At 40.8% G+C, this 22,987-nt stretch overlaps 1 protein-coding gene across 5 annotated transcripts; it reads left to right on the forward strand.

The window, feature by feature from the left end:
• Positions 1-762: 762 nt before the first annotated feature.
• On the forward strand, positions 763-19,365 carry tia1 (TIA1 cytotoxic granule-associated RNA binding protein). 5 transcript variants are annotated; one of them, XM_080433049.1, is made up of 12 exons: positions 763-1,014; positions 2,013-2,109; positions 2,730-2,828; positions 3,697-3,751; positions 4,864-4,951; positions 5,096-5,171; positions 6,391-6,499; positions 8,776-8,871; positions 11,290-11,374; positions 13,764-13,902; positions 15,451-15,602; positions 17,780-19,365. In XM_080433049.1, exons 1-12 carry the CDS (start codon positions 983-985, stop codon positions 17,916-17,918), a joined length of 1,167 nt encoding a protein of 388 aa, XP_080289175.1. In that variant the 5' UTR covers positions 763-982; the 3' UTR covers positions 17,919-19,365. The 5 variants fall into 5 exon arrangements, 4 of the variants coding, with proteins under 4 accessions (XP_080289175.1, XP_080289174.1, XP_080289173.1 ...); XM_080433048.1 differs by having other exon boundaries at positions 765-1,014; positions 15,448-15,602; XM_080433047.1 differs by lacking the exon at positions 17,780-19,365 and having other exon boundaries at positions 766-1,014; positions 15,451-17,707.
• Positions 19,366-22,987: the final 3,622 nt, after the last annotated feature.

Raw genomic sequence — 22,987 nt, forward strand, 5'->3', positions numbered from 1 at the left:
ATAGAGCTTAACTTTTTAACAAAAACAAAAAACTACCTTTACTTGTTTTTTCCACATACAGCACCTTCTTCAGCACTAATGTTTATTATTTACCTAATCTATCGAATGAGTAGCACAAATACTTTAGATTTAATAACGACCTTTTTTAGTATTGCAGCATGGGCGCCGCTGGTGTAGTGGTATCATGGAAGATTCCCATTCTTTCGACCCGGGTTCGATTCCCGGGCGGCGCATGTCTTTTCGCATATGGATTGATTTAACGATTTACGGATTTTTATATCTAATAATGCATTGCATCAACCTCAAATGTCGCACTACAAGTCCATAAATACAGTTTGCTCATGCACATTTCCAAGACAAATGCCCTCAACTAATGCCAACTGCCGCTGGATCACGTGTATTTTCCAGATGTGAGCAGTGATTATGTACTACTGGTCTGGACACATGTTAAGCACTTTATTAGCTTTCTCTGGACCAAGTCCATTTATATCTATATTTATCTGTATTTGTATATATATATATATATTGTATATATATGTATATAGCTATAGAATAGATATGAAGCAATATGGTGTGAAAACATTCCCGAACTACTGTGTGCAGATGTGGCGGCAGATATCATCCATCGCACGAGTGTCGCTTGCCTAAAAAAATCAGATCTCCAAGCTAGCAACACGTCACGCCGCGACGCGTCGTTCGCATGTAGATCTGTCCTTTTTGGCAAGCGACGCCGCCGTTCACGCTGCTGACGCGCCGTCCTCCGCCATCTTCAACTTCCCATTGTTTGCATCAGATTGAGGCTGTCTGCTGGTGTGTGTGTGTGTGTGTGTGAGTGGAGTAGATATTTTTGAGGGCCGACGTTTGATGTTAAATTGAAAGCGACTCCCGTTAACGCTCGTGGCACAGTTTTCGTTTAAAAACGGGAACGTATCTTTGTATGTTCACGGATTAAAGACATTCTCAGGACGCGACCGTTGGAAGCATGATGATGGACGACGATCAACCCAAAACCTTGTAAGTAAACGGCGGGGCTCCGTCTATCGCCTGGTAAATGGAAATGTTCCTTGTTGTATATTATATGTACGGCACATTCCGAAAAAAAATCTCAACGTTTCCACATTCCATCAATAAACACTGAAAGCCGCTGTTGTTTCAACACAACAAGCGCTTCCAACATGTTACTATCTCAGCTCGGTGTTTTCTTTTCTGTTCCGATGTTCTAATGTTTTTATGAAACGAGCGTGTTCCTTGCGGTGTGTGTTCTTCATGTGTAAATAGACCGGGCCCTAGCTAATATAGCTAATGGGCTGCATTCATGTTGAATTTGCTCGACAAAAATGACCAATGTTTTAATTTAGGAACCGTATTCGATTGGAATTACGTCCATTTTGTCTACGGGGAAAGGGTTTCGCGACCAAGTATCAACGCGAGTCACATTCTGCAGTTGGTTCTGAAATGAAAGTGAAGCAGCGCTGCTAACGTGGCTAACGTTAGCGTGAATGCAAAACGCTGCTAATTTCAGTAAACCGGGGCCTGCAAATGATATTTGGCTATTTTAAAGGTTGACGTGTGTACGTTTTGTTCTTTTACATCCACGCAACAAAAAAAAACGCGTTATATTGAACTTAAGTTGTATGTGTTATACGTTTGTGGGCAGTAGCAACGTTGGGGTGAAATGTTTTTTTGGAGCTAGCTTGTATTAGCATCGAGGAGGCCCATGTGAATGCAATTTTTCCACCGGCGGGTTACAGACAGACTGGATGACAGACCGGCCACGTCAACGCACCAAACAGACACACAAGACTCTGCTTTTTCAAAGGGCTCATCATCACCCCTCAGTTGTCTGGCCCGGGTGTTTTTTTTCTCCTCTGTTTTTTATTTAGGTGTCGGTCGTTACGGTGGATGTGATTTAATTCTCGTCAAAGTCCGAGGTTGTAGCCACTAGCTTGGTTAACTAGCCTTTGTTTGCATGCTACTTCCTGTTTGACAAAGAGAGTCCATCCTTGTTGCAGGTACGTGGGGAACCTCTCCAGGGATGTCACTGAGCCCCTCATCCTGCAGGTCTTCACACAGATCGGGCCGTGCAAGAGCTGTAAAATGATAGTTGACGTGAGTATTGGCCTCCAGTTTTTTGTTCTAATATCATTAAATAAGGGCCTGACAGAAATCACAGTCAACAGGCCTAGGCACTGATGGTGTTGGCACAAAATCTGGATTTAACATGGTTGTGGTTTAATTTTCTGTATTTGTATATTCTTTTTTTTAATACTCAATAAATATACCAAATTAAACAACAACACTAAAATACCAGTGTACTATCCAGTGCATTTTTAAACCATTAGATTGTATAGTTGGGATGTGAGTTTCTCTATTAATCCCATGATGTTATGCCAGTTTAATGTTCAGTCAACAGTCTTTTACCAAAATGATAACGATGACAAATGAAAGACCAATTTAGACCACAACATAGGCTGTCATTAATTGTCACCATCACATTGAGTCCTAACCTGATATGTAGATTGGTAAAATCAGTACAGACTTGAGATTCTTCTGAAAGCATTGTTTTTTTGTTGGCTTTTCAATTCAAAAATTGCAGTTAACCCTTTTTTCCCTAATTATGTTACATACATTGACTAATATCTTTTCTTCCTTGTTTTTTTTATTGTCTGTATAGTTATAAAAGTAAAGATATAACCTGTATAGCAATTTTCAATATCATTTATTAACAGACTGCCGGCAATGATCCCTACTGCTTTGTCGAGTTCTATGAGCACAGGCATGCTGCTGCCTCCCTGGCAGCCATGAACGGACGTAAAATAATGGGTAAGGTAAGCTATCGTATCTACAGGGTGAGTGGGGATGGGTGGGCTTGGGGCGGGGACGTTAAATGACGCACCTTCTAGAACAGTGGTTCTTAACTGACTTTGACTGGGACCCTAATTTGACCCTTTCTGAGGTAAAAATTGAGGCACAACATCTCCTGGATTTTAAGTTGTTGGTCTGTGACATTGTCAAGATCACTCACAAACCCGTTTTGGGGCATGATCCACCTGCTGGGAACCACTGCTCTAGCGAATTTGAACACTGCCAATTACTGAAGTTTGGATTATCACATACACATTTTAGGCAATACTCTTAACCAGTGCATTACATTGAGTGCAGCAATGGAATAAGCTTACACTCCTAGACAACCAACATTACAAACAGACCTGGCAACAAGCATAATGGCTTTTTTTTTCTCCTTTCGTTTCCTGCAGCCATCTCCATGAACTACTATTGAAAGCCATCCAAGCTATATCAAAGTTTCAGTTATCCCAGTTGTGACCACCTTAAGACAATACCATTTTTTGAATTACCAGATGCCAACAGTTTTACTTATGTAAAGCAGATGTAGTATTTAAGCTCACATCACATTTATCAACTTGCATAGAAACTGCAATTTGGCTTGGAGGCATTGGTGCAGGGTCATATTGCCGTTAACATTAGACAAAGACTGCACACACATTTTTGTTTGCATTTTCAATTTTTCTGTAGCTGTTTGTCAGGCACTCCTCCCCATTCACCACCACTAGAGTGTGTGTGTGTGACTGGCAGTTCATTACCCTGGCGTCACCCCAGCTGCAGGCAGTTGTGTTATGCTGTGAATAATGTAAACATACCCCACCTGGCCTGTCCTCTCTCTCTCCCTCTCCCCAGGAAGTCAAAGTCAACTGGGCCACGACGCCAACCAGTCAGAAAAAAGACACAAGCAGTAAGTCCAAAGAACTCCGCTGTCATGTGTCATTTGTAGCACAGAGTTTGTTACACAGGTCAGACTGGAAAATGTGGGTCTCATTTCCACTTTTGGATAAAGCAAAAAGTATGGGGAAAGTGGGGGAGCATACTGTTAGTGTGGATGCCATACACGATTAGATGTTATCCTGTAGTTGTAGCTACCAGTCTTTTAATGGCAGCTGTGGTTCAGGGGGTAGGGCGGACGTTTTGGAATCAGAAGGTTCCCGGTCTGATCACGGCTCTACTGCTTAGCGTTGAGGTGTCCTTGAGCAAAACGCTTAACCCCAACTGCCCACTGCTCCTAATAGTTAGGATGGGTAAATGCATAGAATTAATTCCGGGTATCTTCAGCCATATGACTTGGTTTAGTAAGTCACAACTCCAGTCCTGGGAATCAGATTAATTCTAGTTTTCTGTTACATTAGGGTAGGCCTGTATTAGTGTTGAATGAAACCCAGCTGTACTGTGTCCCCAGGACTGGAGTTTAGAGCAACTCAATGCCAAGCCACTGTCAGCATAGATCAGAAATGAGCACTGAATTCTGAAAGAAAAACGTATTGGAAAATATATAGTTTTAAAATGTAAAACCATATAGCAGCTGATGTAATATTAGGGATGCAAATATATCACATAGGTCAATTTCAATCAGTCTATAACTTCCAGGAATCTCAATGTATATCTGTCTGTTTCGCATGTCTCAAGAACTGTTTATCTGATTGACTTAACACTGGTGTATTGCTGAAGACCCAAGGGAGTACAGTGTCGAGTGTGAAGTCTATCAGATGAGCGGTTCTCGAGAACACTGCAAAGCACCCATTTTGCGGATCTCGACAACACTGCATGTAGCACTTTTCAAGCAATCAGCCCACTCCGAACAGGCACTACTGCACTAGTACTGATTAATGCAATTTCTTTTAGAAGAAATTTCTTTAGAAGAAAAACATTTCATCCCTATTCGATGTGCATAGAAGTACATATTGCACTCAAGTATTTAGCAGAAATATTGCGAGATTGTTGTTGTCTTCTGCAATGTTGTGACAGCCTGTGTAAATAACATCATATCATTTCTAAACGGTGCATGTTCTACAGATCACTTCCATGTCTTTGTCGGAGATCTGAGCCCTGAAATCACCACAGAAGACGTCAAAGCTGCTTTCGGCCCGTTTGGGAGGATATCGTAAGTGCAGCACTAGTTTTACCCTCACACTTTATTGGTTAAAGTGCACACTCTTTTGGATACATCATTAAAAATAATTATTAACCGCTATGATTGCATTTCTGAATGACCGTTTTGTGTGTGTGTGCACGCATGCGTCTGCAGGGATGCACGTGTTGTAAAAGATATGGCTACAGGAAAATCCAAAGGCTATGGCTTTGTGTCTTTCTTCAACAAGTGGGTAAGTGTGGGGTCATGAGACTGTCTTTATAGTGTATTACAATGTTAAATGAGTCAATTTAATTTCAACTTTTTTTTTTCTTCAATAGAAGGCTTTACAATTGTCTGCTTATGATATTTCTATCTGCATATTACATGGTAAATACAGCCTGAGCAAATAACCTGTAAATTTCCATCTTATTCATTCAACTTCCCCTTAATTCTCATTAAATTCCAGATAATTCCCAATGGGAAATTTACACCTTGAATGTTCTGGAATTTTGCAACCCAAGGCACTACCATTGCCACGGTTTCTAACAGGTTCAGTACTGTATTTACTTGTGCTGTAGCTCTTATCAAGTATCACTAGATCACTCTGGCCCGTCTACAGCAGTACTGGGGGTAACGCATTACAAGCGACACCCACAACTGCCCTCCGTCCTGCTCCATGCAGTTTCTCAACATTAATCCATTTAATTTCTCATTTACACCATCTAGTTTAAACATTTGTTAATAGTTGAACAGTGCAAGACAACTTGCAAACCTCAATGGATGGAATAGTCTGTGAATACGTCTTGTCTGTTGCTAGTGAGAATTATCTGACCAGTAGTTTGAAGCGTTGCACTTCACCATTTGGTATTGCCTCAACCCTGCTTAGCCCCACTGGAACTTTGAAAGAACGGGCACAGAAAAAAGAATTGCCTCCAAGTACCGGGAGTTACTTGGAAACGCAAAACATTTGGGTAGAGACGTGGAACAATTCAATCTAAGCTATATTAGACTAAATACAAGATGTTGTGCCTTCACTTCAATGCATGTATTTGTTAACCAACAGTTTGTCATGGTTAAAGACATACACCAGGTCAGCAATATATTTGCTTTTCTTTCTCCAATTTGCAGCTACTACAAAATTAGAATATTTACACATTATGCAGAAAGAGAGAGAAAACGGTGTCTCACTGGTACACTCTGTAGAAGACTGTTCAGAGTGAGGGAACATTTTCAGCTAGTTAATCGAGTGATAATGGTATCGCTTTCTGTCCGTAGGCCGTTAAAGTTGTTACAAGTGATATATTTTGTTAGTTAAAATAAGTGTTACATGGCTCTATTTGTTTAAGTTTTAACCAAAAATATCACTTGCTTTACCTTTTTAATATACGTGCCACAGCCTGACCAATAAAGCCTGTGTGACGTGTGTGTGAATTTTTTATTTTACTTTTCTTTTTCTCCCTATGTTCCAGGATGCAGAGAACGCTATTCAGCAGATGGGTGGGCAGTGGTTGGGAGGTAGACAGATCCGAACCAACTGGGCCACAAGAAAGCCCCCTGCTCCAAAAACCAACTATGAAAGTATGTCGTCATTGACATTCATTTTACATAAAGGTGCCTTGGTAATAACATTACCTGTATCTGTGCCACTCCTACTTCCAAAGTACTTGTGGTCAGATCAGCACATGAACCTGTTGATCAGCACATGAACAATGCTAAAATGCAGTCTGTGAAGAGTAATCCGAACCTACCTAAACAAAAATTCACACTCAAGTTCATGTTGTATCTGACATTACAGGTGCATAGTTTGAGAAAATTAAGAAATGCAACTGAACTGAAGCAGTCGTTCCAATACCACATGACATGAATGCCTGTAAATTGAAAAATGCTAAGATTGGCTTATCCATTTAACAAGGTACTTGGTACTCTTGAATGTTTCTGAGGAATTGGTATGGGCCACCTCTGTTAACCCATTAAGACCTCGAACGCATCTGTGTCACTTTTTAGATTTGAGCTAAAAAGCATTATTTTACACCGTGGCTATTCATAAATAGCAGATATACAAGCTCATAGCGCCACGTTATGAGCTTGTAGATCTGCTATTTCAGAAAAATTGTGAAAATCTTTGAATATCTATTCTTTTAAAGCAAACATTTTTTACTCAAATCTTTGCTTCTGGGGGTCCCTCAAACAACATATTTTGAGATGGGTCGGCAGCCAAATGCATATAATTTTGGGGGTCCATGACATGAAAAAGTTTGAGCACCACTGATATAGAAACATATGTTTTTCAGAATACTGTTGGGATTTAGAAGACATTTGTAGAATCGGCTTTAGGTCTTAATGGGTTAATGCTCTTCATACTCAGTTGTCAGAAACACCGTCTTCATGCGTCCCCTAGGCAGCAGAGTAATGTGTTCATGTGTCCCCTAGGCTGCAGAGTAATGAGTTCATGTGTCCTCTAGGCAGCAGAGTAATGTGTTCATGTGTCCTCTAGGTAGCAGAGTAATGTGTTCATGTGTCTCCTAGGCAGCAGAGTAATGTGTTCATGTGTCCTCTAGGCAGCAGAGTAATGTGTTCATGTGTCTCCTAGGCAGCAGAGTAATGTGTTCATGTGTCCCCTAGGCTGCAGAGTAATGTGTTCATGTGTCCTCTAGGCAGCAGAGTAATGTGTTCATGTGTCCTCTAGGCAGCAGAGTAATGTGTTCATGTGTCTCCTAGGCAGCAGAGTAATGTGTTCATGTGTCCTCTAGGCTGCAGAGTAATGTGTTCATGTGTCCTCTAGGCAGCAGAGTAATGTGTTCATGTGTCCTCTAGGTAGCAGAGTAATCTGTTCATGTGTCTCCTAGGCAGCAGAGTAATGTGTTCATGTGTCCCCTAGGCTGCAGAGTAATGTGTTCATGTGTCCTCTAGGTAGCAGAGTAATGTGTTCATGTGTCCTCTAGGCAGCAGAGTAATGTGGTCATGTGTCCTCTAGGCAGCAGAGTAATGTGTTCATGTGTCCTCTAGGCAGCAGAGTAATGTGTTCATGTGTCCCCTAGGTAGCAGAGTAATGTGTTCATGTGTCCTCTAGGCAGCAGAGTAATGTGGTCATGTGTCCTCTAGGTAGCAGAGTAATGTGTTCATGTGTCCCCTAGACAGCAGAGTAATGTGTTCATGTGTCTCCTAGGTAGCAGAGTAATGTGTTCATGTGTCCCTTAGACAGCAGAGTAATGTGTTCATGTGTCCTCTAGACAGCAGAGTAATGTGTTCATGTGTCCTCTAGGCAGCAGAGTAATGTGTTCATGTGTCCTCTAGGCAGCAGAGTAATGTGTTCATGTGTCCTCTAGGCAGCAGAGTAATGTGTTCATGTGTCCTCTAGACAGCAGAGTAATGTGTTCATGTGTCCTCTAGGCAGCAGAGTAATGTGTTCATGTGTCCTCTAGACAGCAGAGTAATGTGTTCATGTGTCCTCTAGGCAGCAGAGTAATGTGTTCATGTGTCCTCTAGACAGCAGAGTAATGTGTTCATGTGTCCTCTAGACAGCAGAGTAATGTGTTCATGTGTCCTCTAGGTAGCAGAGTAATCTGTTCATGTGTCTCCTAGGCAGCAGAGTAATGTGTTCATGTGTCCCCTAGGCTGCAGAGTAATGTGTTCATGTGTCCTCTAGGTAGCAGAGTAATGTGTTCATGTGTCCTCTAGGCAGCAGAGTAATGTGGTCATGTGTCCTCTAGGCAGCAGAGTTAGTAATGTGTTCATGACATGTGTGTTAATAGTGCTGTTGGGTTCTTTTGAAAAATGTAATAACTTTTTGCACATTGACTCATTGAGTTGGTAGATTTATGTGAACATGTCCTGTGTCCATGGTTTCCTACCAGGCAACTCAAAGCACCTGTCATTCGATGAGGTGGTGAACCAGTCCAGTCCCAGCAACTGCACCGTCTACTGTGGTGGAGTCAGCACAGGACTCACAGGTCAGTACACAAAACGTTTTTGGCACTGGGAACTAGCTGCCAGTCGATTAAAGTCAGGTTGTTTTGCAATTCTGAGATGCAACAAGGTGGTCATCTGTCACTGTACAGTTGAACAGTTAATCTTCAGCCTGACTTTGAATGACTGCAATCAAGAATACTGATCATGTTTATTATATGCCCGTCTTTAATCTATCTAAGAAATATAGATGGATATAATGTTAGGGACCAGTCATGGCTGAGTTAAAAGACACTACGCAATAAAACATTGTATTTACTGTACAGCACAACCAAAAAGTAACACGGAAGCATTCACTAATACTACAAACAAGCATAATTATCCATTAATTTGCCTTGTAACTGTAAATTCAGTTAATTCATCTTGTCAAGTCCACGAGGAAAGTGGAGTCCATCAGCCACTGTGTGCCATCCAAACGTTTATATTCTGCATGGTTGGACTGCATAAGAGTCTGAAAGCAAGGTCTCCTAGAATATCTCACCCAAAATGATTTCTTTGTTTGACGAGAGCGTGGTACACACAATATTAGGCTGCAGTGGTCGCATTAACCATTTGTCTTTGTGAAAACGGTCTGCTGTGTTCCTAGTTGAGCTTTCAGTTCCTTAACCTTTATTTTTCTCGGTTCACTGTTGGCTGGAAAAATCTTGTCTCATGATTTGTGGTTTCTCAAAAAATGTCATCCAAAATCCCTTTCTATGCAATCGACTTGACAAAACAAGCTGTGTTTTAAGAGTAGTTGTAGCTCGTATTAAACCATTGATGTTAATGTGCGCTGCACATCTCGGCTGATATGATTTGGTGGGGTCCACATTTAAACCAGCAAACGATTAGACAGCGGACAGTCCAAATGGTGGTTTTCAAATGGCTCCGTGGGCGACTTAAAAGCCCACCAAGATCGTCCGGTGTGCATCCGGTTGACCCCCAGTCACAAATGGCCCTCCGCACCGGGCATTTGCCTGCCAAGGCAAGTCCAGTCGAGATACCTGGGCACCCAGATATCCTAACATCTCTAGGCCATAGAATTGGAGCTGTTCATTCATAACCCTACAGGGTTTTGGTCATCAATAGGGTAAAACTAACCTGTCTCGCGACATGCTATAATGTAATCCGTTGGCCTGTATAGGTGATCGATCTCGCTTCCAAGATTACCCCCATTGCTCTCGCAAGCTGTTTTGATCTCATACACAGGAGGGACAATTGCTCTGTGATTGGCTAGTTTGTTGTCAGGCCAACTAACATGCTGTATCCCATAGCCTGCCCTGGAGGTACCACAGACTTAAAGATCTAGTGAAATGAAAAATACAATTTCACAATTTTAGAGCCATATCCATTGTCATCATATGGGCATACCTAACAATAGATGCCAATTAATGTATTTTTTTGTGTATTTCTATATCAAAAGTCCCTATAAAGCTAATCTTAATTACTTCCTGTGAACGAAAACGTTCTGCGTGATGACATAGATACACTTTAATGAATATAAATGAATCTTAATTTCGTTCACCTGTGAGACTCCCATAGTTACATGTTCCTTCAAATACAGTTGATTTTAATTACAGAGCTACTCCGTTTTGAATCTCATTCAAGATGACGTCCGGATGGTGTATTACTCATTGTAAACTTAATCAGCACACTAAAATAAGTATCTGAAAACATTTATAGGTTAGAAATAAGCAACTTTCGTAACAAACATTCTACACAGTGGCCGTCTTTCTCTCCCTTGACCAGCCTGCTCCTGCAGGCTACAAACAATAACACCATGTGAGTGAGATTCTACTGTGCCATAACCTGAAGGGATGTTACCTTCTGATTGGTTGCGAGGCCGATTCAGACTGAAACTTCAAAATAAAATGACCGAAAATGTCATTGCGCTGCATCTTTAAACTTGAAGGAGTACTTCGCCCAAGAAATGACTTCCTATCGTCTACCTACGCAGTGGTGTCTTTGACTCGCAGAGAATTTTACTTTGTAAAACATTCCTTAAGGGTGAATGAAGAATCAAAAAATGAAGAAAACTTGATAAATAATTTATCTGAGACTCAAATTTACAATTAACAAATCACAAATTTGTTGTAAATTCTCTCGGAGTCAAAGACATAGCATGTGGTTACAGTAGCCATGACATAGGTTGATAGAGGTGCATTCTTCTTTTTTTTTAATACTGATTATAAAAATATTTTTTTATCCTGGTCGTATGAGACAGCACAGTTCATAGTTTAGTGACCAGTAATGGCAAACATAAGACCCTGCTTTTGAATTTAGCTTCACTTAATTTGGTTTTAAATAAAATTGTTTAATCTGCAGATCTCAGGCTGCACACATTGCCCTCATGGCACATTTAGCCACATGGAAAAAGAGGTTTATCTGATGTTGATTTTCTGTCCTCTACATTTGTCCTCCAGAGCAACTGATGAGACAGACATTCTCTCCGTTTGGACAAATCATGGAAATCCGTGTGTTCCCAGATAAAGGCTACTCCTTCGTGAGGTAAGAAAGAAGGCGCTGGAGGGAGTCCTTGTGCCCTTTTCAGTACCTGTGGGGTAGTCATCCCAATCCAATTCAACTACTGAATGCTATAAACATACCAACATTACTAATTAAATTACACACCACCTTCCCTACCCTGTAAGATAGTATGATCTGATCATTTATTTTCTATAACTCCCTCAGCTTTTGCTAAATTAATAAGGGAAAAGATGGCGTGTAATTATAATAATAATTGTAGTAATAATAATTTAGCTGGAGTATTTTTGTCATTGTACATTTCCACATCCTATATTAAAATTACCTTGTGGTTGGACGGTGGGCATCACATACGCAACATGCCCATGTATGGAGACTATTCTAGTGTGCCTGAGGGAGAGTGGTTCTGGCGTAACAGATGTAGAGATCTCCATATATGGGAATAAAGGGGACACAGACAGGCAATCAGAATCAACTTTATCACATAAAGGTGTAAAACTAATTTACAGGTGTAAAACGGGTGAAATTTCTTTTTGTGCAAGCTCCATTGTTTTTGTTATTTCCATAAAAAAGAAAGGGGTGGCAAGGGTGAAGAGAAATCAATCAATAAGAAACAAACAATCTACATATTTACACATTGTACCTGAGGTAAGACATAAGGTGTGGTAAGTAGGTAAGACATAGAGGTGCGTGAGCATGGCAGCAGATGTGTACTGTACATGATATGCTATGGGCGTTCGTTAAGGTGCGAGGAAAAAAAACAAAAGTCAAGTGTGTTGTACATGGGATTAAGGTGCAAGTGTCAGCGCGCGTCGACCGCGTAATCCACATATGGTAACTGACACACGTATAATCCGCAGGTAGGTCCATGAGAAAGGGCAAAAAAAAAGACAACGGGTACTCTGACAATGGGTACAACGGGTATTCTATAACCGGGTGGGGCATCGTTCCCGTCTTCCCGACCAGTGTTAATTTAGTTTTTTGTGTTAAGATTTTGATATTTAGTCGACTAAGACTAGACTAAACAACTTCAGATAACTGAAATAGGACTAAAACTAAATGGTGTGTTATTCAAAAGACTAAGACTAAATCAGAATTTGCTGTCAAAATTGACACTGTTCCCAACTTGCGTAGTGCCAAAAGGCCACCGGACTGGTATGTGAAATCTGTCCTCAGCATTTACCCATCCTTAATTATTCAGAACAATGGGCACTATTGCAAGTGTCTTGCTCAAGGACTCTTCCAACAGGTAGACTGGGTGGGTGGGTGCGGGGGGGGGGGGGGGGGGGGACCGGGGACCTTCTGATTAACAGACGGCCTCTCTACCCATTCGGGTATGACCTTTCCAATCTTAAAGTGAAATTCCAGAGCCCTAACTACTATCTTTAAAATTGGATGGTTTCTACATCACACAATCAACCAGCAAACGGGCAGCGCCTCATTTCACTCATTGCCATCACTGCTGTAGCTCCATGGTGCAGTATTCTAGCACAAATAAATATTCCCTCATTTATTCCACTTAGTAAAACCTGAATGTATAGTCATTCAATTCTACTGCAGTATTGTTAAAACAAAAGCTGTACAGGATTAGTATTACAAGGGGAACTTTGGTAATATAAATTTCACAGCGGATTTGTAATTTGTGATTATTGCTACAGTTTTTCAGCAAGCTGCCATGTCCCCTGTCAATTTAATAACCACCCGGGTCGACAGTCAGTAATGAAAAACTTTTCCTGCCATTTTAGAGCTTATAAATTGCAGCAGTGAAACGCCCTCATTAATTTAGAGGTGTAATAATGTAATATATTTATCTTGTGCAGGCGCAGAGAGAAGGAAATAAAAGTTTGTAGTTTTCAAATTCATACTGCTTAGTTTTCACATTCATGCTGGTAACTGGCAAATGCGTATTGCAAGTATTGCAAATAAGTATTGCCAGTAACTGCATAATTGATATTTATGATTTTTTTAAATGGCTAGAATTGGAGCCACATGTTTGTTAGGTAACTTGCTCAATTAGAGGTTTTAAATTATTGGAGTCAAGAATGAAAATTCTGGCATCGTCTACTCTCCGTCAGTTGAAATACATATTACGTTTCTTTGTCTAATCAAGACGAGCATTTTTGCCAGCAAAATGTTGTAGCAGCTTTCTCCAAAACTAGCCTACTTGAGTTCATGGTCCATGGCTTTTAGAGTTCCAAAAGGGGTAAACATATGAATTACTATAAAATTACTCCAGCTCTTGCAACATTATTCAAGACATTTGAAGCCAAAACAATGTGTGCGCACATAGCATTCAAAAACGGTATTGTTGACAAATAAATAATCAGTTTTTTTAATTGAGGGCTAGGAGATGATGACATAATTAGCATTTTTGAGTGAACTATTCCTTTTAATTGGTCCCTTCTCCATCTAGGTTTAACTCCCACGAGTCGGCAGCCCATGCCATTGTGTCAGTCAATGGGACATCGATAGAGGGCCATATAGTCAAGTGCTACTGGGGCAAGGAGACGCCAGATATGATGAACCCCATGCAGCAGATGCCTATACCCCAGGTAAGCATAAATAAGTATGCATTATTTTGCTGCAGCTCTTGCTACTGAGTAGATGATAATAATAAAAGCCATGTATTCTGATGGTTTGTTCCAATCCTGGAGGACAGTATACTACTGTGACTAGCATTATACTCAACGGCTACATAGAATGTCTGTACCTTGTTTTAATATCAGTGTGTTGTGACAGTACACATTAATTAACATCTGTGGTGTAAATGTGCCAGATTTAGCCAAAAGTTTATTTAGCAGTTTCCGTACTATGGCAGGTTAATGCAAAAAAATACAAAACACACCATACCACGACCAAATAACCTCAAAATCTGACTGAGACCAAGTTTATTATTAGGTTTTTCAAGTGGAAGTATGCTACAGCCATGTTAAATGCTCACAAGGCAGATTGGCTAAAGTAAAATAACTTTTTGTTTCTGGTGTTCTTGCTGTACGTTATGCAGTCTGGAGTACAAAAAGCTCTGAGCTCCAGGAGCATTTATGTTCTGTGTGCAGTAAGAAATGTATTTTTGGTAGACATGGCAAAAAGTGTTTTTTCACGATGACAGTACCCAGTGACGAGGCTGCCGTACCCACTCTAAAACACTACGGTTCTCCTGGTGTGAGAACTACCTCTATGGAAGCACGTCAATCTATACTATAAGTTTGAATGTTAGCTGCCAAAACCAATTGGTCTATTAACTAGCCCTTGTAAATTATCTCTTCTCACTTGCACATTTTCCTCTTCCCACATGCAAGGTGGTTGATAATGGTTCAAATGATTAATGAAGACTACAGGCATAATGCATGTCTTCCTCGCTTGTAACTTTAACACTGCACCATATGGCTGTTAAGTGAAGCCCGTGAAGCCCTACGGTAATAATAGGTCATCTTTGATATTGAGATTAAAGAGTATTTGAATTGGTCAAACTAGAAGTAGAATAAATGTTCAAGAGCACAAATCTAATCGTTTTAACACATTCTGTTATGATCTAGCCACATCGATAAAGGCTTTTAAACTTTTTTTCACCGAGTGCCTTGTGTTTTTCCCTTTTGTTGCAAGTTTTCAGTCTCCAACCAAAGAGCACCTTCATGATTTTTCTACAACATGTTTGCTGTATTAACTCATTTAGTGCCACTGGACGTAAAATACGTCCAATGTAATAAGCCCTGTGCCACAGGACGTAAAATACGTCCCAAAAGAAAAATATGAAAATGTTCTGCTCCATTCACTTCTTGTTTAACTTCTTACTGAAAAAGCCTGTATCTCGGCTCCTAAGCACTTTTTTTTTACAATGAATTTTGGCTGTGGCACTGAATGGTTTTTTTTTACAATGAATTTTGGCCAGTGGCACTGAATGAGTTAAGAACATCAGGAACATATGGATAATACCAAAACATCATAATCTTACATATTGTGCTTTAATCATGAGATTCTTTATTTTGTATATATATACATACACACACACACACACACACACACACACACACTATGTATTGATCTGTGTTAAACTTTGGGATGTCTAAATTCATAGTCTGCCTTCATACCCTCTCCAGCAGAACAAGATGAGTTTCCCTGCAGCAGCTCAGCCATATGGCCAGTGGGGCCAGTGGTACGGCAACGGCCCTCAGATCGGCCAGTACGTCCCCAACGGCTGGCAGGTGCCCACCTACGGCGTGTATGGCCAAGCCTGGAACCAGCAAGGCTTCAAGTAAGTATCAACAACGGTGCGCACATGGCTTCCCACCCACCTCCACAACATCCTCCATCCTCTCCAAGCATCAGTCGAGGTCTCATGTGTGGACTCTTCCAAGACCAAGGACAGGGGCATCAATTCTGGGCCACGTGAGGGAGACACGTAACCCTCCTCCTCTCCACAACTCCACCTTTACCGCCCTCACCATGTCCAGCTTTATGAAGATTGAGACTAAAGCACACCAACAATATGTAACATACACGTTATCTTTTATTTTGTAATTGACTGTCGTTTAGGATGTTGTAGTAACCACCGCCAGCCACGCAATCAAACCCTTCTCTGGTAAAGCATGCTCCATCACGTGAAGGGATTTCAATCCAAAAAGCCGCTTACCATTTTAATTTTCTTTCTTTCCCCCCCCCCTTTTTGTTTTTTTTACAAAAAAATATGTTCAAAAACAGTTCAAAAACAGATTTCCCCCTCTTGAAAAATACCAGTGACTGGCTGGCAAAACCCTTAAAATAGCAAATGGCAAACGTTTCTCTTAAATGAGTAACTCATTGAATAAAGTATTTTGTTTTGTTTTAATTTGATGTCATTGAGGAGCAAACCTTCATATATATGGTCTGATTTCTTGACTAACATTTGTGACCATCTCTACCAAAATCACTTGGCTGCTGCTGAAAACTGAGTTGAATTGTGAGCTTTGTATTTTTCTAGCTTACAAATGGCATTGCACAGCCAAAGCGGCTCACAATGCTGTGTTTCGTCCTTGTGGTAATTTGATGGTCTTGATGCTAGAACCTTTTAAGCTTAGTCACGAGTCTTGTAGACGAGTCATGTTTTCAAAGGTAGACTGAAGGACAAAAGGCCGCAAGTTTGCATTTCACATCACCCAAGTTTGTATGAGTCCTGACATATTTACTGAAAGCCAACACTCAGTTTTACTGCAGTGAAATCTTAAAAGAGCCCAAAGTCAACAATTTGTCGTAAACTCACTTTTCTCCAAAGGAGTTTTTGCAACATCTGACACATTTTTGGTAGTGCAGGTCACATTTGTTAGGATGGCTGACCCAGGCTACTGAAATGTATGGAAGGATTCACACCCTTTGTTTTTTGTTCGTTCAACAACCATATCATCGCTTTGAGACTTTTTTTTTCTTTAATTTTCATTGAATTGTTTTTACATCGATAACTGAATAAATTCTGTGTGAATATTTGCTTGTAGGCCATTTGAATTTATTGTTTAATTTTGTTAATGTTGGACAGCATATGTGCAATGACGTTTCGTGTCTCCAACAAACAAAATGCCATACCATGTCAACAACAAAATTCCTATTGAAATAGCTGCGGAAATGGATAAGCAAAGATACTGTTTATCTACCAGTAGTGTCCCAACATGTGCAACAGGACCAAATGTCTGCAGATCTTAATTTCCATCAAATGCCAAGTGGTGGATTTCACTAATTTGTGAAATCACCTGGTGTCGTGTCTGTTTGGAATTAAAATCTACCTACTCTTGCTCTCCATAGCATATGGCACCACAAGTCTAATGGAACTGCATAATTGATGCCTTTCGTTTTGGACATATCATCGGTAGATAAACCTGTATAAATTGTTAATTTTCCTTTCTTGTGAGTTTTATTTTGTTGCATAAAGATGGTAAGAGTCACATTATTTTGGTTATCTTTTTTGTTTGGTTTACATTATGGCCAAATCTAGAACCGTTGCAATTAATATCCCTTTGGAGCTTGAACTTTGGCAATTTTGTGTTCATTAGCGGTAAAGAGGGTGGTAGGGGTCCAAAGCTTGCTCTGCTTATTAGCCTGTTTGCTCTTTGTCTGCTTGCTCTATCACGCTCCCTGAAATTAAGCCCCTCCCTTGGACCTTCCAAAATGCCCCCACACACTTTTTCTCAGCTAGCCTGTTTCGCCAGCTTCATTTTTGCCCCAGCCTGCCTAAAAATCCTCATGATCTCCCATAACTGCATTTCCCTTCTTGTTCTCATTCAAGTCTGTTGAGATTCTAGTTGGCCCCTAATGTTTGCCCTATCAAACCTACCCCTCCTCCCCACCCACCCTTCCTTCCATCCCTCCCTCAGCTCCCTATCGCCTCCTCACTTCTAACCTGCTGGCGTTTTGTCTCTCTCTTTCTCCTCTCTGTCTCTCTCTCTCTTTCCCTCGTTTTCGCAGTCACTTACCGGCCAGTGCTGGGTGGACTGGCGTGAGTGCCATCAGTAACGGTGGGGTTATGGAGCCTACGCAGGGATTGAATGGGAGTATGCTAGCCAACCAGCCAGGGATGGGCGCCGCCGGATACCCCACACACTGATAAGGGTTGGGCGGGCGGGTTATTTCCGGGGGTGGGAGAAGTTTTGTTGTCAACTCTGTGCCAGCCCTCTGATTGGCTGAGAGGTTCCCCCGCTGGGATGTGTATCACCGCCTCCCTTTTGCGGCAGGACTTTTTTAAACGAAACAAACTATGGGACACGGAGACCTGAACAGAGAGGTTGACATCTTAAAAAAAGAAAAAGAAAAAAAAAAGACGGATGTAAATGGGATTTCATGGGGTGGGGGGAGGTGAGTGGGTGGTTGGGGGAGAATGGGCCATGGGATTGAGGTAAGGGGAATAGTCAGGGAGGAGCAATTTTTGAGACCCACGCAGGTATTCACGCCCTTTGTGATAAGGCAAGACTGGCCGTGAACCAGGGGCTCTTACCGTTTTTAAGTTAACTGTAAATGAATATAAAACTGTAAAGGAGACACTTTTTTTGCGCCTTTTGTTTGGGTTTGATATTTGACTCAAAATATTGCTTCCATCATTTTCACTCGTTTCCTTGGGACAAGTCAAAGTGCGGGGGGAGGGTAGTTTTTGTTTAGTTCTTTTGAAGATTTAAAGAAACCGTAAGGGTCAGATGAATCGTGCTAAGTTATGAACCTTAGTTATCTGAGGAATGGAAATCTGTAATTCTTCTTCCTCATTTTTATTTTTTGCTTCTCGGATTAAAAAATTGCAGGGATTTGAAGCCACTGCTGTTTCTCTGTAAGGGCAGATAAATATTGCACAGTTCTTCCTCTTGTACTTTTGACAAAAAAAATTGTGATTACCAAGAGGGTTTTTGTTTTGCATTCCATCTCTCTTCTCCATATCTATTTTGGTCAGCCTCAAATTATTATTTTTTCCCTCCACATGTAAATAACCATACATTCATTTGAAACAATGTAAGTAAAAATGCTACTGTTAACTGTGGGTGCTTGCTTTTTTTTTTGGTTTTGATAACTCAACAGTTAACTCCAACATTGTACGTAGCAGAGCAGCACTATCAAACATTACACTGGCACAGTGCAACACACGTGATGCTTCCATGCAGGGATGAGAGAGCATTGCCACGCAGTGCAGAAAAAAACCTAAACATTAACAAAATTAAGATTTTTAAAAGGGTGAACATAAAATGACATTTCTGATGTTTTTTTTTCTTTTTCTTTTTAATATTGAAATGCCAGTATTTTGTATCACAAACCTTGAATGGATTCAACTTTACACTGTCACCCTTTTTTGCCAGAGAAATGGGGAGGCCTATGGTATAATCGTTGCCTTATAGAGCTGGTTTCTTTTAGCAGACATAAACTCTTTTTAAAAAATTTAGGCAGTGCCTACGGACATTTTCAGACCCTTTTGTTTAGAAAGGTGGCTAGCCCTGATAATTGATATTGACTCTGCTACTGTAATCAATGTTTTCTTGCTTTGTCCAATTAAAAATGCTGATGCGCATAAACCATTCTCTGTATTCTTATTCAAGGGACTGGTTGTGTGTGAGGAGCCGATATCAGTGGAACAGATATACAGTATTTGTAAAAGTGACTATCTGTTGACGTTTTAAACAATGGGTGTGAAAAGGGAATGTGAACAGTAACAGTTGAATCTTAGTCTCACAGCAGGACATTTAATCAACTGATGAGACAAATGAAAGCTATATCACATGAAACATTAGATCCCTTTGAGAAAATCTGAGTGTATAATATATGGACATATTTCTGATGACATCAGGAATCTCCATATATCGGCATAAAAGGGACAAGGACTAGCAGATACAGAGATCTCCATATATGTGAATAAAAGGGACACAGGCAGGCAGACAGACATACAGAGATATCCATGTATGGGCATAAAAGAGACAGACAGATTGGTACAACGGGTACTACTCTGACGATGGTTACAATAAGTACAACGGATATTGCATATCCGGGTAGGGCATGCATTCCTGACTTGCATTGATTGATTGATTATGTGTATCTAATTTGACAAGAACAGTCCTGAAAATGCAGATTGTCCCATCTGACCTCACACTCTGGTTACATGTGATTTCAGTGTTCTCCACTAGATGGTGATCTCTGCCCACATTTGTTCATACTGTGGGAGCAGGTGCCAGAACCACGTTATAATTCTACTTGGTGTCACTCAGAACCCAGAACAGAAGCCCGTCATTATGATGTTAAATGACTGACTGTCACATGGAAGTGGGTTTCTGAACATGGTAGAGAAACGTGCGTGTGTGTGTGTGTGTGTGTGTGTGTGTGTGTGTGTGTGTGTTTAGGTTACAGAAGCTGTCACTTTGATCATCAACTTCATGTTCAAATTAGCCATGGTTCACATTCAGAGCTATGTTCAAATGTGTTTACCTGTAGTCTACAGGTAAACACATGATCTACAGGCTGTAGATCATATGTCACACTAAACAAAAATGGTGCTAAATAGTGCTAAAAGTGGTTATTTGAATCGTGATTGTGTTCTACTAGACTCAGGTTCTGGCCGCTATGCTACCCTCACACCTACAGGGCACCGCCGATCCAACCAATATGTCTGAGTCTGTGCTCAGGAATGGGTCAAAAACAAAAAAGTATCTCCATGAATTCAAGGCTTCATGAGTGTGTAACTTATAGAAAATAAGTAATTTTAGGGTGAACTATTCTTTAAGTGTCTTGTTAAGGGACGCTTTAACACATTGCCGAGGCCTGGGATTGAATCTGGGATTTATGACTTGCCAGGTAGGCTCTTTAAGCATTCAGCTATGGCCACATATCAGCAGAGATTCTAACGCAGTTCTACTCTGTAACAGTAAAGGGGTTTCGGGGGAAACCAGCAAAATGAGGAATAATATAATAAAAGATTGTCTTGCTAATAAAGCGTCATGTCTCTCATTTTTTACAATGTATTTGATATTACCTTTATATTATTTAATAAATTATGCATTTCATCCTCTGTCCAGCAACCTTTATGATAAAGGCGAAAAAAGATAGTAGACCTGCGGAAGTTCGATTGTTCAGATGCCAAGGCTCCTGTGCTGGGATTCGATCTTGTGGTCTGAAGTCAAGAGCTCTTCCGACTGTCAACCGGGGCAGGCACATTAACTGGTATTATTATTAATATTATTTTTATATAAATGCATTTGACTACGAAAGGCAAAAAGTCACGTGACTATCAAGCATTTTGGTCTCATGTTGTTGCCGCGACACCTGCTGGCTGAAAAAAATCAATGCAGGGCTTTATAAACAGCACTGACAACATAATTATTCATAGCATATTTTTATTGTGTATATACATTACGTAGATAAGTTACTGATAGCATTCTTTCTATGTTGGTGGGGAAATGTAAGGTTTTATATTTATAGAAAGGGGGGAAACAATAATTGACAATTATGAATTATGAATTCCACTTAATAAACTTACAATATCACTGGTGTTCACCGTTCACTTAGGCTACGGGGTTGGGAAAAGCCATCTAAGACTTAAAATGCAATAAAAAATCCATAACTCAAGTTGCACAAAGACGTGTCTTTTCAACAGACGTCTCTACCCACTGGGCACACAATACAACAACGCCCAAACGCTGCGTATACGCCGTCCATACGACGTCCGAGTCAGACGTGTGTCGACGTCGTTTCAACGTATTTTTTGCAAAACAGCTGCTGACTGAGGTCTGACTCGGACGTCGTATGGACGGCGTATGCACAGCGTATGGGCGTTGTATTGTGTGTGCCTAGTGGGTAAAGAGATATCTGTTGAAAAGACACGTCTTTTACAACGTCGATACGACGTCGTCGCAAAACGCTGATAGGATGGATTACTGACAATGAATTACGAAATGGTAGAATCCCCCCCACCCCCTCTAAATTCAATACATCTAAGATATGATTGCTATTATAGCGTGACAGGTAGCAGTTCTACTCCGTAACAGTAAATGAAACCAGCAAAATGAGGAATAATATAGTAAAAGACTGTCTTCTGCTGAAAAAACCAGCACAAACCAGCTTATGATGGTTGCTGGTTTTAGATGGTTTTAGCTGGTATTAGCTGGTCTTGGCTGGTCTTAAGCTGGTTTAGATGGCATACCAGGCTGGACAAGCTGGTCAGGCTGGTCAGGCTGGTTTGCCAGTGTAGTTGGTTAGCTGGTCACTAAGCTGGATTCTGCTGGTCTTTGCTGGTCAGCCAGCTGGCTGGCTGGACTGACCAGCAAAGCCAAGCTGGTAGCTGGTCTTTGCTGGTCAAATGGGTGGACTGCCCAGCAAAGACCAGCTTACCAGCTAGACTTAGCTGGTCAGATGGCTGGACACTGGACAGACCAGCAAAGACCAGCTTAGCAGCTGGTCAAGTTTGGTTAGATCAGTGGTTCTCAACATGTGGATCGGGACTCCCAGGGGGGTCCCCACGTGATTTGGGGGTGGTCCCCAGATGACAGTGAAGTGACAATTTAAGGACCTTTAAGACCTTTTTAGTACCTTAAAAAAACCCACCATTACTGCATCAAAAGTAATCAACAAACTATACTATAAAAAATGTCAAACATTGGCCAAATTGTCTAACAATAATAATAATATAAGAAAACATTTTGAAAATAGCAGATCTACAAGCTCACAACACCTTCCTTGCGAGGCGTTGTGAGCTTGAAGATCTGCTATTTTCACAATAGAGTCAAACTAAATGTAATGCATCAACTCCTACATTCTAAGTGCTTTAAGGGTGGGGGGTCCCCAGTTCAAATATGATTATTTTGGGACGTCGCAGCCTGAAAGGGTTGAGGACCACTGGGTTAGATCACGTGTGTGTTTCCCAAAACAGTGGATCGGGGCCCATTTGTGGGTCATGTACAGATCACGAGGAAAGATCCCTTTTTTTGTTTCCTACAAAAATATATTACTATATTATTTCAAAACATTTCCCACCCAAAAATCTAAAATCTTCATCAATAAAAAAACGAATAAATACAAAATCTAAGAAATTCCATCAATTAATAAAACAAAGCATGCAGTGAAAATAGCAGATCTACAAGCGTTGTGAGCTTGCAGATCTGCTATTTTAACTAGTTTGGATCCCGGGGAGACATCATGCCTGCCATTAGACTG

The sequence above is a fragment of the Gymnoscopelus braueri genome (genome assembly GCF_963280865.1).
Source record: "Gymnoscopelus braueri genome assembly, chromosome: 7".
In the NCBI taxonomy this organism is placed as follows: domain Eukaryota; kingdom Metazoa; phylum Chordata; class Actinopteri; order Myctophiformes; family Myctophidae; genus Gymnoscopelus; species Gymnoscopelus braueri.

Bases quoted from the DNA above. Each gene is read 5' to 3' on its own strand.
- tia1 (XM_080433048.1), top strand. From the start codon at position 983: ATGATGATGGACGACGATCAACCCAAAACCTT. The intron at 5,172-6,390 runs GTAAGTGTGGGG...CCTATGTTCCAG, and splicing joins TGTCTTTCTTCAACAAGTGG to GATGCAGAGAACGCTATTCA. The intron at 13,903-15,447 runs GTAAGCATAAAT...TACCCTCTCCAG, and splicing joins AGCAGATGCCTATACCCCAG to CAGAACAAGATGAGTTTCCC.